At 36.5% G+C, this 18,911-nt stretch overlaps 3 protein-coding genes across 4 annotated transcripts in view; 1 reads left to right on the forward strand and 2 right to left on the reverse strand.

The window, feature by feature from the left end:
* LOC121383965 (E3 ubiquitin-protein ligase MIB2-like) overlaps positions 1–18,911 on the reverse strand; it is a 166,767-nt gene that overhangs the window by 115,901 nt on the left and 31,955 nt on the right. The window lies entirely within an intron of this gene.
* On the forward strand, positions 4,111–5,971 carry LOC121383715. The gene is made up of 2 exons (XM_041513810.1): positions 4,111–4,120; positions 5,418–5,971. The coding sequence occupies exons 1-2, from the start codon at positions 4,111–4,113 to the stop codon at positions 5,969–5,971; spliced, it is 564 nt and encodes a 187-aa protein (XP_041369744.1).
* The window catches only part of LOC121383970 (E3 ubiquitin-protein ligase MIB2-like), a 30,057-nt gene continuing 21,892 nt past the window's right edge, over positions 10,747–18,911 (reverse strand). Inside the window, exons 7-8 of the mRNA XM_041514091.1 lie at positions 14,282–14,454; positions 10,747–12,756 (exon numbers count right to left, since the gene is read on the reverse strand). Coding sequence (XP_041370025.1) covers positions 12,713–12,756; positions 14,282–14,454 — 217 coding nt within the window. The 3' untranslated portion in view covers positions 10,747–12,712. The remainder of the gene's footprint in view (positions 12,757–14,281; positions 14,455–18,911) is intronic.

An 18,911-nucleotide genomic window follows, 5' to 3' on the forward strand; every position in this document is an offset into this window, starting at 1 on the left:
ATGACATGTCTAAAGCCTTTGACTGAGTATGGCATAAATGGTTAATTTATAAGTTAAAACGGCATCTTAATTAAGTTTTGATATTTGCAATCAATATACATGTTTTTGTGTATATAACACTGTGTATGAACGGAAGTGTACATTAATTTGACTAAATGACTAGCTGCGATTTTCTGTACCGCTAGCTGCATCATTAACTACGACCTATGCAGTAGTTAATAATGAAACTAACGATACAGAAATTCACTTCTTCGACTAACGATAAGGTTTCTACCGTCTGACTCGGTAATAAAGACAGTTTATATATATTGTCATGGCTGTCCTACAACTTTCTTAACTGTTTACTGTGACCTGGACTTTTCTCAAGTAATTTTAATATTGGACAAAACAGAGTATTTATTTTTACATTTATTAGTAATTATTTGCATATTTGCTTGTATTCTGTAATGTCTGGAACTATGCCATTTAGTATAGTTATTGTTTAATGAAATTCTTGGTAGTGCAGTTTGTCGTGTCGCGCACTACAGACAACAACGAAATTGCGTAACTCTTGTTATTAGTGGTCGTTTGGATGCACAGTGCGAGCTACATTTAGTTATATTTCATAATAATATATTTATAGTGTGTGAAACAATGTTTGTAAATAGTTGCCGTAATTATTTTATTGGATATTAGTATATTACGATCGCTAAATGTGTCAGTTTAATGTTTGAAGTCCGTGTTTTGGCCTTGCGGTCTTCGACTTTATTTAATTCCCAGATTCCTGTGCATATAAAAGCTATGACACATCGTTGACATTAATATTATTGATGTAAATATTTCCATAATTGCAAATTGTGTGTACTTACTGAAAACATCACATGGGCTCATAAATAAATCTGGGATAACTTTCCGTTTGATCGACTGTTTTAACATGGCTGCCGGGATTCACCTTGCCCTTCAGTAAAGTTTATTTTTCTCCAAAGCTTATATGATCGATTAGCTATTTTCTTAATTAAACGTATCGTAATATTGTTTGTAAATTATGGCAAATCATTTTATTAATTCATTGTGATAATAACTGTAAATCTGATTACTGTAATATTAATGTTTTTAGGAACTATATATCCTTGTACGCTGAGAACCTGTTTACACATACTGGTTGCTAAGATCAGATATATTGGTACACAATGTTTATAAACAGTATTAAAATGCCGTTTTTATAATTACCTAAAAGGCTTTTTCATTAAAACTATTTTATATTGAAATTAGACCAAACACGCAATTGTGTAATGATAGTCTCATGTTTATGCACATTAGAATTTGTCTGTCTTATTAGCTTGAATTCCCAATGTATTGGCAATGCACCGTAGCTTGTATTTTTGCTTTGTAAATAATGTAGTTTTTATGAATATTCTAAAGGCTTTATCTGTGAAATTGTTTTACGCAAATTTTAGATTGAAAAAGCAATAATAAATGCTTGTTTTAGGCTATGTATAATAATGCACTTTAGAAATTTCCAGTATTAATTATTTCAAGTTGGTACCGGTAATACTTTTGCTATGGGCTTAAATGACGTATTTATAAAAGTTGGAGTTTCTCAATATTTAGAGTGTGCATTTACAAACTGTAAATTGCAAACGGTAGCAGAACCAAAAAGCAATTACTTTATTTATTGAGCAGTTGTGTGCATAACGTAATTATAATACTCTTTAAAAAAAAGTAGGGGAACTCTAATAAGAATTTACAATTGCCAAAGTTATATTAGCTGTGGGGAATGGTTATATGATAATAGTGAATTAATTGGGCAAACATTACAACCGGTAGTTCAGTATTACAATAAATGTTGTGACCACCAAAGACCTTGAAGGACGATTGGGGTCAAAAGTAAAATTTGAAAGATGACAGGTTTTTTTTCGGTAAATCGCAAATTCAAACAATAAAAATGAATAAAAACAAAATAATAACAACTGTATGATCAACAGAATGAAAAAGATTGACAGAAATAATGTTCTACTGTGATTAATCGACATTCCTGGAAATTGTCAAAATCGAACATGCCACCCCACGCACGTGTACGGGGCAACTGCGTGATGCACGTGCAAACTATGGAATGTGTTTCGGTGTATTGATAAACAGACCTGAACGTTCTTTACTAGGATGTCTGTGGTCAAAACGTGTGTTCGGTCTATGATTGATTACCCATTTTATTACGTATGATCGATTAGCTATTCCCTTTGTTAAACGTATCCTAAAATTGTTTGTACATTATGGCAATTCATTTTATTAATTAAATGAGATAAAAACTGTAAATCTGATTACTGTAATATTAGTGCTTTTAAAACTATATCCTTGTATGCTGAGAACCTGTTTAAACATATTGGTTGCTAAGGTCAGATAGGGTCTATATACAGAACTTCACATATATATATATATATATATATATATATATATATATATATATTGTTAAAAAGTGTATGTTTTTCTCTACATGACAGGCTTGTTTCGTGAGCAAATAATATCTATCTAGTCGAAAAGCACCATGATAACCAACGTGTTGCTCACATAGTTGCTAGGATGTCTGTGACGTAGGAACAGCTAATGATTTGTGAAATGTCAATTTTCATAGAACGATCAATTTATATTCATCAAGACTAGTCTAGCCAGTCTGTCTTCTCACATAGTGTTTCGTAAATCGGTTTTGACACGCCGTAGTGAAAAGGAAGCTATACATATATATATATATATATATATATATCTGTGTGTGAGCGCGCTGCCACCCACTCCCCACCCCCCTTTTCCCACGTTCCTACGCCACTGGTATATGTACATAATTAAAACCTTTTTTTAATGTGCGTGTTCGACTGGGTTATGTTTTTGGGTTATGCCTTTGTACTGGTGTGTGGGGGCTTGTTTTGTAAGCTGTTGTTTATTTCGGGGCAGATTTGTTATTGTTACTGAGGTTTTCTTTGGGGGAGGTAAAATTCTTGTTGTGGGGGGGTGGGGGGTAAAAATATTAGGTTTTTTGTTTTGCCTGCCACTTACGGTTATTATAATGTATACAACAATGTCTTCATTTTAACATGTTTGGCATCTACCTACCTTAAATAATCGGAATGCAAGACTAACATAAATATGTTTATACAGATATTTTGATGTAAATAAAACAAGTATTGTAACTAGGTGGATGTTTTCAGGTTAAATTATATATTTAGCTGTTATTACAGCAAATTTTACACTTTATAATGCAATGTGTATAGGCCTACTTAATTTGCAGCAAACAGGCGCGTATGCAGGGAATTGTGTGTAGAGGAAGTCTTAGACTGGCTAGTGGTGTTTTTAGGGGAGAAATACTTTGAAAAAATCGCATAATATAGCACGTGGGGAAGGGGATTGTTCTGATTGGAATATTACATATAGTCCGTCCCATCCTTCTACAAAAATGTTTTGTTGTTGTTTCTTTTTTTTGTAAATAATTTCAGTTTGGTTTGACGTAAAAATAAAAATAAAAGTGTTTTGGAAATAACACAAATATACTACTTTTATGTATAATTTAGAAAACAAGTGGCTCAGAAATAAATAACTTGTAGTAAATTTCATAGTATGAAAAACAAATGCGTTCCCCATGTGACGAACTATAAACATATGTTTCTATTATCTAATACAACTGTTTTACTATCACACACAATTCCTTAAAACTGTAGCTGTATTTTTATGTTTAAATGAGATTATGATAATTAATGTGATACGAGATTGCAACTTTGAAAAACAATCCAAAATTTCCATGCAAGAAAACAAAAACTATAAGGGTTGACGACAGCTCGCTAGATTCATCTCCTATATTTAATACATGGCCAATTATAACAAAACGCAATTTCATCAACTTAATTTTTACCTATATCATTCATTATTTTTAAAGCATAGGTGGGGACATTTATGATGCCAGGGGCTGGCATGCATAAATCTCAGCTGAAGATTCACAAACAACTGTGGTCATCAGCTATACTTGCTGTTAGCGGAACGCGCCGGAACTGGAATTAGGGGCCTAATTTTTATCGCTAATTTCTAATAGAGACTATAAAAATATGTGTGCAATACTGAATGTGAAACAGTGTTTTTGGTGTCTAAAAAATGGTTGCTCGTAACATAAAATGGAATTTTAAAGATTCTTCAGTTGCTTCTAAGTATCCAGTGTGACCACTAAAACTACTAGTTCCATACTTCTATATACATTTTGTCCTGAGATAACAGGACTTGAAATAATATAGCACGGACACGGTGGCGGTTAGCTAATTACCATTTCTCAAAAACTGCTTGTAATAGAGCCCGTGTGGATGTTTGGAATATTTGGTACAATCTGAGACTTAAGTACGTGGGCGACCCTAACTACGAGTATTTGAGATAGATTTACCCTATTTATGTTATTTTGACATACTAGATGTCATTACATAATATTGCTATTCTTAATAGCTTCATCTTTACAAGAGACCTGTCCTTTTATATGGATATTCCCCCTTCATAGTCCATTCCTTGACGTGGTGAGGGGGCTTGTATGTCTCAGTGACCCAGAGAGATATCCAGCAGGAGCTTTGGCTTCTGTTAGGGACACCCAAGCTGGACTGGTCAATAGGTAGAGGCTAGACTGATATGGACTAAGGGCGAGATAACACTAAAAGAAACCTCGAGTGCTGAAGTCAGAGGTATTTGTCCGCACGGCGCACTCTAACAGACAACAATACCATGCATCAACAGCTATTATGACTAATTTCTGGACGTGACAAGAGACAGACTTGAAAACCATATGTGGAGAAAGCCACGGCCAAAGCTCGAAGAAAACTTGCCATAATTAGAAAACTGGCTGGCACCAAGTAGGGTACTGATCATAGCATACTGAAAAGCGTCTACCAAGGAGCACTTAGACCACATCTTGAGTACGGATACAGTGTATGGTCAACAGCAGCAGCAAAGTGACATCAACAAGAAAGGGTTTAAAACCAAGCACTCGTGATAATAACTGGTGCAATTGACAAAATGGAACAGATCACTGCCATCGTACCACTCAGCAAAAGTTCAAGTCTTTGCCACAACACCCAATGAATCAGCTTTCATAAACAGCATATCACTCATGATATAAGGGACAACTTCCAGATAAAATCCAATAAGTTAGTACTGTCAGCTGCATCTTACCATGGAAACCACATTTGGACAATGTAAAGATCTGCACAGTGGCCCAACACCTCACCCTTGGAGAGAAACACAGTGAACCATACAAACGAGCCCTAGCACTGGCCATGATTGAGAAACAGTACCCAGAGCCATCATGGACACAGGTATACATTGATGGATCTGCAACAATTGCAATGAAAAATGGAAGGGCTGGAATATACATGTACATCATGGACCCTAGTGCTACCGAGAGGAGGCACATTTTTCTACAGAGAAACACTGCACAAACTATGATGCAGAGGTTCAGACTCTCATTCATGCTGCCCACATCATCAGCACCAGAGAGGAGAACTGTTCACATGTCGTCTTTCTGACAAATGCTCTCTCTGCCCTCCAGGCTTTTGAAAACAACAAGCTTGATAGAATTTCAGAAGCCCTACATCCTATCAGCAGTGTCAACCAAGTCGTGTTACAATGGATCCCCGCTCACTGTGGCATACCAGGAAATGAAAATGCAGACAGTCTGGCAAAACTGGGTGCAGCTACAGAACTGGAGGATAACTGGGTGACACACGAAGAAATGAAATCCCATATTAAATCTCTTTATAGACCTCCCAAACAAACCAATGATTATTACCTGTTGTACCGTCAGGAACAGGTCAACATTTTCCGACTAAGGACTGGACACAACAGGATGAACCAGCATATGCATAAGAGGTTCCGGCTTGTACCTTCTTCCATGTGCTCCTGTGGAGAAGCAGGACAGACGACTGAACATGTCATCCAAGATTGCATAAACCTACAGCAGCTGAGGGAGACTACCTGAACAAGTACAACAACTCTCCAGAAGAAGCTGTACGGCACAAGAAATGATCTACAGAGAACTGTATCGTTCATAGTCACTGCTGGCTATGACGTGTAATCAACAAGCGAACGGAAAGAAAAAGAATATGGATATTCAGCATTCTTTTTCCCCTTGGAGCAGAACTCTCTTTTCCGCAGGGGGCGTTCGTCCGATCCCCCCCCCCCCCCCCCCCCTTGTTATGGGCAGTCTGTAGTAAAGTTAGCTTGGGGACTTTTGATATGTTATTACTAATGATGGTCTGCATCTATCATGAAAACAAATCAGTTCTGTAATATTTATTTCCGGGTTAAACCCAAAACGTAAGCAAATTTTGTTTTATTTAAAGACATCAGTATATTTGGCATGTTTATGCATAGGAAAATGTATACATGGTACAGGTGTGGTCACCTTACACTGGGTTTTCCCACAAAAATACGACCGCGATTTAAATAACCATCCCTCATTAGCTGATGCTGTAAGCACGGTCACAGATGGCGGCTGTACGCAATATGTAACACGACGTGTATCATGTATGGTAGTTGACTGGACCTGAGCGCAAAAAGATTCTTGCGAAATGCGGCATAGGGTAAGTGTAAAGAAGGCAGTCGGCAGTGCAGATTAAAAGAGGAGAAGTGGTCAGAACGACCGGAGACGTGTATATGTGGAAATGTATCTATATAAAAAAATAACATTGGTCCCAAGTTTGTTTGTCACTTTATTGCTAATCTATAGATGAGAGTCTTAAACTGTAATAGAATATTTGCTAATAAAGTGGGGGGTTTTGTGAACTTGATGATTTTTGGTGTGTGTGTAGGTGGAGGGGGGTCTTTTTTAGGAGGAAGTTCCAATTCACATATAAATAATGATATACTCATTTGTATTGTCATTTTTCAAATATATGTCAAACATGACATTTTTCGCAGTTTAAAATTACTTTTATGAAAATTATGTTTTCGCACGCTTTAAATTATTGTTTTGAAAAGGGCGTTCGCGCGCATAAAAATGAAAATAGCAAAAAATTCCGGAAAAACATTTCCACTGGGTTGGTCGCCCTGGTGATGCAAGGATGGCAACTTAAAATGTCGAATACAGCATAATCATCTGTATCTCTTAAACATTTTATAAATAGTTCTAAAAGAATCTGTGATAATGGTTTCAAATCGGTTTGTCTTCATCATGTCTTTCATAAATGCAGCGCGGAACGTAGAACAGTGGTAAAGAGCTCGCTTGATGCGCGATCAGTCTAGGATCGATTCTCGTCGGTGGGCCCATTGGGCCATTTCTCGTTCTTGTCAGAGCATAACGACTGGTATATTACAGGGCGTGGTATATGCTAGGCTATGCACACAAGTAGGGTAACTGAATGGCGGATAATGGACAATGCACCATGAATGCTGCATTGTCGTATTTTAATGTATTTATGTGTTGTTCTGGGGCATTCTGCTTTATTCTGTGTCATTGTATTCCGTTGTATATATGAAACCTGACATTATAGACTCAAATTTTGTAAACTTGATCCTATTTCCAGAACAATATTTCCATGTTCATATTATGTAGTTGAATATTGATTTGAGGGAATTAAATTATAACATGTTATATTCTGGCCTAAAACAATGAATTGCAAGAGGGTTAGCAATTCTGCTAAATAACACTTTTCAATATGAACTTCATAAAATAAAATACTGCAAATATTATTGCTTTGGACACTACTATAGAAGGGGAAAGAGTAACGCTTTTAAACATTTATGGACCAAATACTGATAAGCCTATTTTAAAAAAAACCCACCTATATTAGAGTGTATTGAAGAGTTTGCAAATGAACAGTATTTAATATGTGGAGATTTCAATTAGTGTTAGATCAAAAGCTAGATACCAAAAATTACTTACATACTAACCACCCAAAGGCGCGAGAAACATTATTACAAAATCTTGAAGCTTTTGATTTAAAAGACCCTTTTAGGGAATTATATCCCAATCTCAGGAGATATACATGGAGGAAATCAAGTCCACTGAAATTAGAAAGATTATACTTTTTCCTCCTATCAACTAATTTAATGTCACGAACACAAAACGTTATAATAGAAAACAGCTATAGATCAGACCACTCAGGTGTTGTATTATTTTTTAATTTAAATAAAATACACAAGGGTAGAGGCTTATGGAAATTTAACAATTCACTGTTATCTGATAAAGAATACATAAAAATTGTAAAAGATGTTATAAATAATATTATAAATCAATACGCTATATTAATTTATAACCCACAAACTATAAACATTATACCAAAAGATGAAATACAGTTTATAATAAATGACAGCTTATTTCTGGAAACACTATTAATGGAAGTAAGAGGTAAAACAATATCATATTCGGTATTCAAAAATAAAAAGACCAATGAAAAAGAAAATACACTATGTGAAAAAATCAAGGAACTGGAAGAATCTGAAAATGAGGTTAATACTGAACTATTACAAAAAAAAGTAAGCAAGAGTTATTGGAATTGCGAAGAGAAAAGACGAAAGGTCATTATATAAGAGCAAGAGCAAAATGGATTGATGAAGGTGAAAAACCAACAAAATACTTCTGTAATATGGAATCCCGAAATTACTATAGCAAATTTATATCAAGAATAGAACTCAATGATGGGAAAATTATAACTGACCAAAAACAAATTCTAATAGAAACAAAAGATTTTTACCAAAAACTATATTCGGCGCGATTTAACAAATCTGATGATATATGTGAGAAACTATCTGGTTATAATTTTTTTTTAAAGTATCAGACAAAGAATCACAGGAACTAGCAGGACAAATTACTTATTCGGAAGCTTTCAACTTTCTTAAAAATATGAAAAACGACAAAATCCTGTCTCAGATGGGTTTACAGTAGAGTTCTTGAAATGTTTCTGGGTGGATCTAGGACATTTTATAGTTAGAACAATTAATTACAGCTGGTGTGTAGGCGAAATGTCTGTTGTTAAAAAATTAGGAATTATAACGTGCATGCCAAAACCAAATAAGCCTAAGCAGTTTCTAAAAAATTGGAGACCTATAATACTTTTAAATTGTATTTACAATATAGCCGCTGCTTGTATAGCTAACAGAATTAAAACAGTCTTGTATAAAATTATAAATAATGATCAGAAAGGTTTTATAAAAGGTAGATACATTGGAGAAAACATTCGTTTAGTGTATGACATCATGCAGCATACAGAAACACATTCTATACCTGGTCTTTTAGTATTCATAGACTTTGAAAAAGCATTTGACTCAGTCTCGTGTTCCTTTATAGAAAAAGCATTACATATATTTAACTTTGACTCCTCAATAAAAAGATGGATAAAAACTTTATATAAAAATTCTATGTAATACAAAATGATCACATATCAGAAACATTTAAACTTGAAAGGGGATGCAGACAAGGAGATCCTCTCTCTCCGTATATTTGTTTTAATTTGTGCTGAAATTCTTTCAATTTTAGTTAGAAATGACAATAATATAAAAGGTGTTTCTATTGATGGGGAGGAATACAGACTAACACAATACGCAGATGATACTACTTTTATTCTTGACGGGACGTCCCAGTTCCTGAAAAATACAATGCTTTTACTTGATTACTATTCAGATATTTCTGGCTTAAAAATCAATTACACCAAGTCTAAGGCCATTTGGATAGGCAGTAAAAAATATTGCATATGTATATCATCATGTGCGATGGAAGTTAGAATGGGGTAAAGATACATTCAGTCTACTTGGTATTAATTTTACACTTAACTTAGATGACATTATAAAATATAATTATAACTAAAACATTATAGAAATGCAGAATCTAATGAAGCTTTGGTCAATTAGAAAACTGTCTGTTCTTGGAAGAGTTACAGTTCCAAAATCTTTAATCATACTTAAAATCATCCATCTTTTCCTAACTCTTCCAAATCCACCAAACCACATGATTCAAAATTTTAAACACATGCTTTGAAAATTTATTTGGCAAAATAAACCAGAAAAAATCAAGAGACATATATTAACACAAGAGTATCGATATGGTGGTTTAAAGGTTCCTGGTATATTAAACCTTATTACATCTTTAAAAACGACGTGGTTACAAATACTTTATCTGCAAAACGCAGCATGGACTAAACTTTTTGCGTCCACTGCAGGTTTAACAACAAAAGATTTTATTATATATGGTGATTATTTTATTGAAATTAAAAAGAAAAGCATAAAAAATATGTTTTGGCGAGATATTTTATGTAGCTGGGCACTAGTTCAAAAACATCAAAAGTTCCTGATCACTGAAGATATACAGGGACAAAATATTTGGTTTAATAGCAAAATACTGTTAAATAATAAACCATTTTTATACAAGAACTTTATTAAGAAAGGTATTATTTTTATTAGTGATCTGCTTGATGAGCAAGGAAATGTTTTAAATTTCGAATGTTTCACACAAAAATATAACATAAACACAATTTTTTAAAGTTATGCATCGTTAGCGAATGCTGTAAAAGCTTTCTTACAAATACAAAACAGTCTCAATATAACAGAATATATTGCAATCAAAATACCAATTCTGCCTTTTAAATTAAAACTGTTGTTGAATAAGATGCATCAAATAAGGCTATATACAGCATTTTGAATAATAAAATAAAAACTCCTAAAGCACAAACAAAATACGCAGAAAAAGGTCTAATATTTGATCATGATACATGGACAAAGTATTATCTTATACCATTTAAATGCGTGAAAGACACTTCATTAATATGTATTGGTACTATAAAAGTGATTCTACAAAAGAAATTTCATATCGAAAAATATATCTATTATAAAAACTGTGGATATGATAAATAAAACATCAAATGGTCCAAGTGGCTTAATCTTTTCGATTAAAAAATAATAGAAACAACTTTGATTTTATCTACAGTATATAAATGTCTACACAGTTTCAACTTTACAAAAAATATTCTTCTTTTTTTATCTCTATTATTAAATCTCATTACTCCATCTCAATTATGATAGTGTTACAATCACGATATTTCAAACTAACTAATATGTTCTCTTTTTTCTCTCTCTCTTTTTTATTTCCTTTGTTTTTCTCATCATTGTCCACCTTTGTAATACTACAACCACATTGTTGGGGTTTTTTTCCAACCTTGTTTTCTCTGTACTAGCCCGTCCTGGGAACAAATAAACACAACAAATAGCTTACGGGTGTATATTGAGTCCATTTCAATATCCATGATTTAGTTTATAAAAAAAATGAATGTACATATTATCTTCAAAACTGTACAATTAAACAAACTATGTAGATTTTATATATCTATTTAAATGTGTGCATATATTGAATATATTTGAATATTTTCTATGCATATAAATTCTGTAAGGCATTGAGGCAAGGCACCCCAACCATGACTTTAAAATTTAAAATAAATTAAAAAAAACAAAAAAACAAAACAAACCCAATGAATTGTTTATTTTTAACACTTCATTCCTACAATGGTAATTTGTAGACAATTTATAAAGCCTTTAAGAGTTTACCTCCATCAATATACATTTTAACACAATTTTCTAAAAGTGATAGTCATAAAGGTTCATACAGTTAATAATGTGTATTTATTTTTGTTGTCAAATAAAACGCACAAACCAATGATTTCATTTATTACTATTCATAAATTTATATTATTGGAAAATCTAATAACAGTGACGGACGAGTTCATGTTTGGATCGCGACTCCATACTTACAAGTTATTACTAATGACTGGGTTTTAAAAAAACAAAAACAACTTTATATTTTTTATAAAAATATCATGGGGAAAACCAGTATTTATGCAACATGAATATCGAGTTGAGCAATTTACATTATATAGTATTATGTACCGGCCTAAAACACAGTGAATTGTTTTATTTCTAAAACCTCATTCCTACAATGATAATTTTAAGTTTTTTATGAGTTTACGTTTACCTATGTATATTTTAAAACAAGTTTGTGTTTTTTCAAATGGATAATATGTGTTAATATTTGTTGACAAACGTAAAGAGTGTAACTGGAATTACATGATCATAAAACTCACAACCCAGGGTTTTGATTTGTTACTATTTATAAATGTATATTATTGGTAAAATATAATAACACTGACTGACGACTTGACATGTGACGTCTTTGTTTCAGTTTGGATCGCATCTCCACATTCACAATTAAAAAAAAAAAAAAAAAAAAGAGTACACGATGAAGATTATTTTTATGAACTTTACACTTTTAATCAAAACATCATGGAAAACCCACTATTTAAAAAACGTCACCGCACATTACAATTTATGCAATGATTACATGTGGAGGAATCTATTTATCTGTAGTTATTTATCACAAATAAATATAACAAAAATAACAAAATATATGAGACTTGCAACTTTGATGCACATTTATGTTTGTTCGTATTGCGTGCCTTCAACTAGTTATTGCGTGCCTTCAATTGTGTATTTTACTTATAGAAGGACTAATAACACAATGTACGTCAACAACAAAATGATGAATCTACATTAATACGTTTTAAAAATCTTCTATCATCAACAAATTAATTTTAAACAGTATTTCAAAAACAGTCAAAAGATAAGAACGTCTTATTTAAAGTTCTGTTAAAACACACAATGTAACATTTTTTGTTCTTCCCTTTTATCCTAACCTAAAGAGGTTAGGTAGGGTTTTCTTGCGCGATGCAGCTATTTCTCAGTCTAAGTCGAGGGATGGCATTTCCGCAATCTCCACGGCATCTGAAAATGACGAATTAGATGTGTACTTTAGTAAAGACATTAACATATAATAGTTTCAATGGCTAATCAAAATCACCTTTATAACAATAGCATGGGGTAGGGACATCAGTATATATATATATATATATATATATATATATAATATATATATATATATATATATATTTGTTTTAGTATGAATAAAAGTCATTCAAGTAAAGATTATTTCAGCAGCTTGATAAATAATTCATGTATTATGGGGGCGGGACGTAACCCAGTGGTAAAAGCGCTCGCTTAATGCGTGATTGGATTATGATCGATCTCCGTCGGTGGCCCCATTGAGCTATTTCTCGTTCCTACCAGTGCTCCACAAATGGTGTAACAAAGGCCGTGGTATGCACTATCCTGTCTGTGGGTTCGTGAATATAAATGATCCCTTGCTGCTAATCCATGATGTGGCGACAGGGGATTTCCTCTCTATATATCTGTGTTGTCCTTAACCATATGTCTGACACCATATAACCGTAAATAAAATGTGTTGAGTGTGTCGTTAAATAAAACATGTCCTTCCTTCTGAATGTATTATATAACAGAAGTGATTATAACAAACAAGAAGACCATAACTGGAGGTTGTTGATTTTTAAGGATACAAAATATACTAAATTAATTCTTTATCGTGAAAATTCACCTGAGACAAAAAATAAAACAACCACGTTGGCAATCGTAATAAACGTGAGGTCCAGAAGTAAGTGAAATTTAGAGTCACCAAGCAAATTAAAACAGCATATGAATTTGTCATATTTTTAAATGTAAAATTCGATTTGTATCTTAAAATACGTAGTGTTTCGCATGCTAGCAGATGCGGATCTAAGGGGGGCAGGGACCTGTCCCCCTAAATTTTGCGATAGTTATAATTTTATTATATATTCATTTTCATTTTTTATGATCCCCTCCAAACCTCCCCCAAAGTTCCTTTGGCATTCCACCTCTAGTCAATGGATTTTCTGGATCCGCCACTAAGATATAATAAAATGTCTTATTTGTTTCTTTTTTCATCTTAATTTTTTTGTTCTTGTTCTTGTTCGACTTTTATAATGGAATCCCGATATGCCGAGGAGCAAGAGAAAAGAAGGCGCGGCGACGACCCGGCCTCGACTTGTTTAAAACCGTGGCGTCTTTATTTTTGGTCGGGTTGCGTTAAATTATTTGTTTTTAAAAAATAGGGGGGGGGGGGGGGGGGGGGGGGGGGGGGTGCGTGAGCAGTAACATTAAAATACAAGGCGTGGGGAATGCTATCAGTGTACCATAATTTTATGAATTAAGGGTTACAAAACTATAGCAGAATACAGTCCCCTATGCAGTGTTTATTATGCTAGTGTCTTATAAACAACACCTTCGGTGACCCAGAGAGTGTTTCTTCGTTCCAAATAGTGTCCTACGTTTGGTATATCAAATATCGTGGTCTGTGTTAAACTGACCTATTAAAAATGCATATAACGTTATTGTTCAAATTGCAGATATATAGCTTTAACACGTGAAATATTACCTGAATCAACAGCTTTTATGACCTCGCTGCCACAAAGTGGACAAGTAGATATCCTCGTATGACAGTCTCTGCACGTCATCTTGTGGTTGCATGGCAACAGCGTGATCTCAGCGGTGCGTGTGAAACACTTGGAACACAGCAGAGTGTTCATGAACGCAGGGGCAGGTTTACTGCTGTTAACAGAGAATACATGTTATTTTGATTTATGTTCATCAACTGCTACAAAGAAAACAAAGTTTTTTTTGTTTTGTTTAACAACATCTCTAGAGCACATTGATTTATTAATCATCTGCTGTTGGATGTCAGACATTTCATGATTTTGACATATAGTCTTAGAAAGAAAACCCGCTACATGTTTTTCCGTTAGTAGCAAGGGATCTTTTATATGCATCATCTCACAGATAGGATATCACATACTACGGCCTTTGATATACCAGTCGTGGTGGACTGGCTAAAACGAGAAATACTACGGCCTTTGATATACCAGTCGTGGTGGACTGGCTAAAACGAGAAATGGGCCCACCGACAGGGATCGATCCAAGACCAATCACGCATCAAGCTAGTGCTTTACCACTAGACTACGTCCCGCCCCCAGCTGCTACAAGGATAATATTCATCAGCCGTTACTAGGATGGTGTTCATCAGCTGCTAAGAGAATGGTGTTCGTCAGCTACTACTAGGATGATGTTCATCAGCTGCTACTAGGATGCTGTTCATCAGCTGCTACTAGGATGTTGTTCACCAGCTGCTACTAGGATAATGTTCATCAGCTGCTAAGAGAATGGTGTTCGCCAGCTGCTACTAGGATGATGTTCATCAGCTACTACTAGGATGTTGTTCATCAGCTACTACTGGATGATGTTCATCAGCTACTACTAGGATGTTGTTCATCAGCTGCTACTAGGATGATGTTCACCAGCTGCTACTAGGATGATGTTCACCAGCTGCTACTAGGATGTTGTTCATCAGCTGCTACTAGGATTGTGTTCATCAGCTGCTGCTACTAGGATTGTGTTCATCGGCTGCTGCTACTAGGATCATGTTCACCAGCTGCTACTAGGATGATTTTCTTCATCAGCTGCTACTATGATGGTGTTCTTCAGCTGCTACCAGGATGATGTTCATCAGCTGCTACTAGGATGATGTTCGTCAGCTGCTACTAGGATGGTGTTCTCCAGCTGCTACTAGGATGATGTTCGTCAGCTGCTACTAGGATGTTGTTCACCAGCTGCTACTAGGATAATGTCCATCAGCTGCTAAGAGAATGGTGTCCGCCAGCGGCTACTAGGATGATGTTCATCAGCTACTACTAGGATGTTGTTCATCAGCTGCTACTAGGATGATGTTCATGTGTTCATCAGCTGCTACTAGGATGGTGTTCATCAGCTGCTACTAGGATGATGTTCACCAGCTGCTACTAGGATGATGTTCATCAGCTGCTACTAGGATGGTGTTCATCAGCTGCTACTAGGATGATGTTCATCAGCTGCTACTAGGATGATGTTCATCAGCTGCTACTAGGATGATTTTGTTCATCAGCTGCTACTAGGATGGTGTTCACCAGCTGCTACTAGGATGGTGTTCATCAGCTGCTACTAGGATGGTGTTCACCAGCTGCTACTAGGATGATGTTGTTCATCAGCTGCTACTAGGATGGTGTTCATCAGCTGCTACTAGGATGGTGTTCATCAGCTGCTACTAGGATGATGTTCATCAGCTGCTACTAGGATGTTGTTCATCAGCTGCTACTAGGATTGTGTTCATCAGCTGCTACTAGGATGTTGTTCATCAGCTGCTACTAGGATGATGCTCATCAGCTGCTACTAGGATGATGTTCATCGGCTGCTACTAGGATGATGTTGTTCATCAGCTGCTACTAGGATCATGTTCACCAGCTGCTACTAGGATGATGTTCATCAGCTGCTACTAGGATGATTTTGTTCATCAGCTGCTACTAGGATGGTGTTCACCAGCTGCTACTAGGATGGTGTTCATCAGCTGCTACTAGGATGGTGTTCATCAGCTGCTACTAGGATGGTGTTCATCAGCTGCTACTAGGATGGTGTTCACCAGCTGCTACTAGGATGGTGTTCATCAGCTGCTACTAGGATGGTGTTCACCAGCTGCTACTAGGATGATGTTCATCAGCTGCTACTAGGATGGTGTTCACCAGCTGCTACTAGGATGATGTTCATCAGCTGCTACTAGGATGGTGTTCATCAGCTGCTACTAGGATGGTGTTCATCAGCTGCTACTAGGATGATTGTTCATCAGCTGCTACTAGGATGGTGTTCATCAGCTGCTACTAGGATGATGTTCATCAGCTGCTACTAGGATGTTGTTCATCAGCTGCTACTAGGATGGTGTTCATCAGCTGCTACTAGGATGATGTTCATCAGCTGCTACTAGGATGATGTTCATCAGCTGCTACTAGGATGGTGTTCATCAGCTGCTACTAGGATGTTGTTCATCAGCTGCTACTAGGATGGTGTTCATCAGCTGCTACTAGGATGATGTTGTTCATCAGCTGCTACTAGGATTGTGTTCATCAGCTGCTACTAGGATGGTGTTCATCAGCTGCTACTAGGATGATGTTCATCAGCTGCTACTAGGATGATGTTCATCAGCTGCTACTAGGATGATGTTGTTCATCAGCTGCTACTAGGATGGTGATGATAGAATGTTGTTCATCAGCTGCTACTAGGATAGTGTTCATCAGCTGCTACTAGGATGATTTGTTCATCAGCTGCTACTAGGATGATGTTCATCAGCTGCTACTAGGATGGTGTTCATCAGCTGCTACTAGGATTGTGTTCATCAGCTGCTACTAGGATAATGTTCATCAGCTGCTACTAGGATGATGTTCATCAGCTGCTACTAGGATGATGTTCATCAGCTGCTACTAGGATGATGTTGTTCATCAGCTGCTACTAGGATGGTGTTCATCAGCTGCTACTAGGATGGTGTTCATCAGCTGCTACTAGGATAGTGTTCATCAGCTGCTACTAGGATGATGTTGTTCATCAGCTGCTACTAGGATGGTGTTCATCAGCTGCTACTAGGATGGTGTTCATCAGCTGCTACAAGGATGATGTTCATCAGCTGCTACTAGGATGATGTTCATCAGCTGCTACTAGGATGATGTTCATCAGCTGCTACTAGGATGATTTTGTTCATCAGCTGCTACTAGGATGATTTTGTTCATCAGCTGCTACTAGGATGGTGTTCATCAGCTGCTACAAGGATGGTGTTCATTAGCTGCTACTAGGATGGTGTTCACCAGCTGCTACTAGGATGGTGTTCACCAGCTGCTACTAGGATGGTGTTCACCAGCTGCTACTAGGATGGTGTTCACCAGCTGCTACTAGGATGGTGTTCATCAGCTGCTACTAGGATGAGTGTTCATCAGCTGCTACTAGGATGGTGTTCACCAGCTGCTACTAGGATGGTGTTCACCAGCTGCTACTAGGATGGTGTTCACCAGCTGCTACTAGGATGGTGTTCATCAGCTGCTACTAGGGATCAGCTGCTACTAGGATGTGTTCATCAGCTGCTACTAGGACGGTGTTCATCAGCTGCTACTAGGATGATGTTCATCAGCTGCTACTAGGATGTTGTTCATCAGCTGCTACTAGGATGATGTTCATCAGCTGCTACTAGGATGATGTTCATCAGCTGCTACTAGGATGATTTTGTTCATCAGCTGCTACTAGGATGGTGTTCATCAGCTGCTACTAGGATGATGTTCATCAGCTGCTACTAGGATGAGTGTTCATCAGCTGCTACTAGGATGATGTTTGTTCGTCAGCTGCTACTGTTCATCAGCTGCTACTAGGATGGTGTTCATCAGCTGCTACTAGGATGGTGTTCATCAGCTGCTACAAGGATGATGTTCATCAGCTGCTACTAGGATTGTGTTCATCAGCTGCTACTAGGATAGTGTTCATCAGCTGCTACTAGGATGATGTTCATCAGCTGCTACTAGGATGATGTTCATCAGCTGCTACTAGGATGATGTTGTTCATCAGCTGCTACTAGGATGATGTTCATCAGCTGCTACTAGGATGATGTTCATCAGCTGCTACTAGGATGATGTTGTTCATCAGCTGCTACTAGGATTGTGTTCATCAGCTGCTACTAGGATGGTGTTCATCAGCTGCTACTAGGATGATGTTCATCAGCTGCTACTAGGATGATGTTCATCAGCTGCTACTAGGATGGTGTTCACCAGCTGCTACTAGGATGATGTTCATCAGCTGCTACTAGGATGGTGTTCACCAGCTGCTACTAGGATGATGTTCACCAGCTGCTACTAGGATGGTGTTCGCCAGCTGCTACTAGGATGGTGTTCATCAGCTGCTACTAGGATGGTGTTCACCAGCTGCTACTAGGATGGTGTTCATCAGCTGCTACTAGGATGGTGTTCATCAGCTGCTACTAGGATGGTGTTCACCAGCTGCTACTAGGATGATGTTCATCAGCTGCTACTAGGACGGTGTTCATCAGCTGCTACTAGGATGGTGTTCATCAGCTGCTACTAGGATGATGTTCATCAGCTGCTACTAGGATGATGTTGTTCATCAGCTGCTACTAGGATGGTGTTCACCAGCTGCTACTAGGATGGTGTTCA

This window comes from Gigantopelta aegis, chromosome 10, assembly GCF_016097555.1.
Source record: "Gigantopelta aegis isolate Gae_Host chromosome 10, Gae_host_genome, whole genome shotgun sequence".
Lineage (NCBI taxonomy): Eukaryota > Metazoa > Mollusca > Gastropoda > Neomphalida > Peltospiridae > Gigantopelta > Gigantopelta aegis.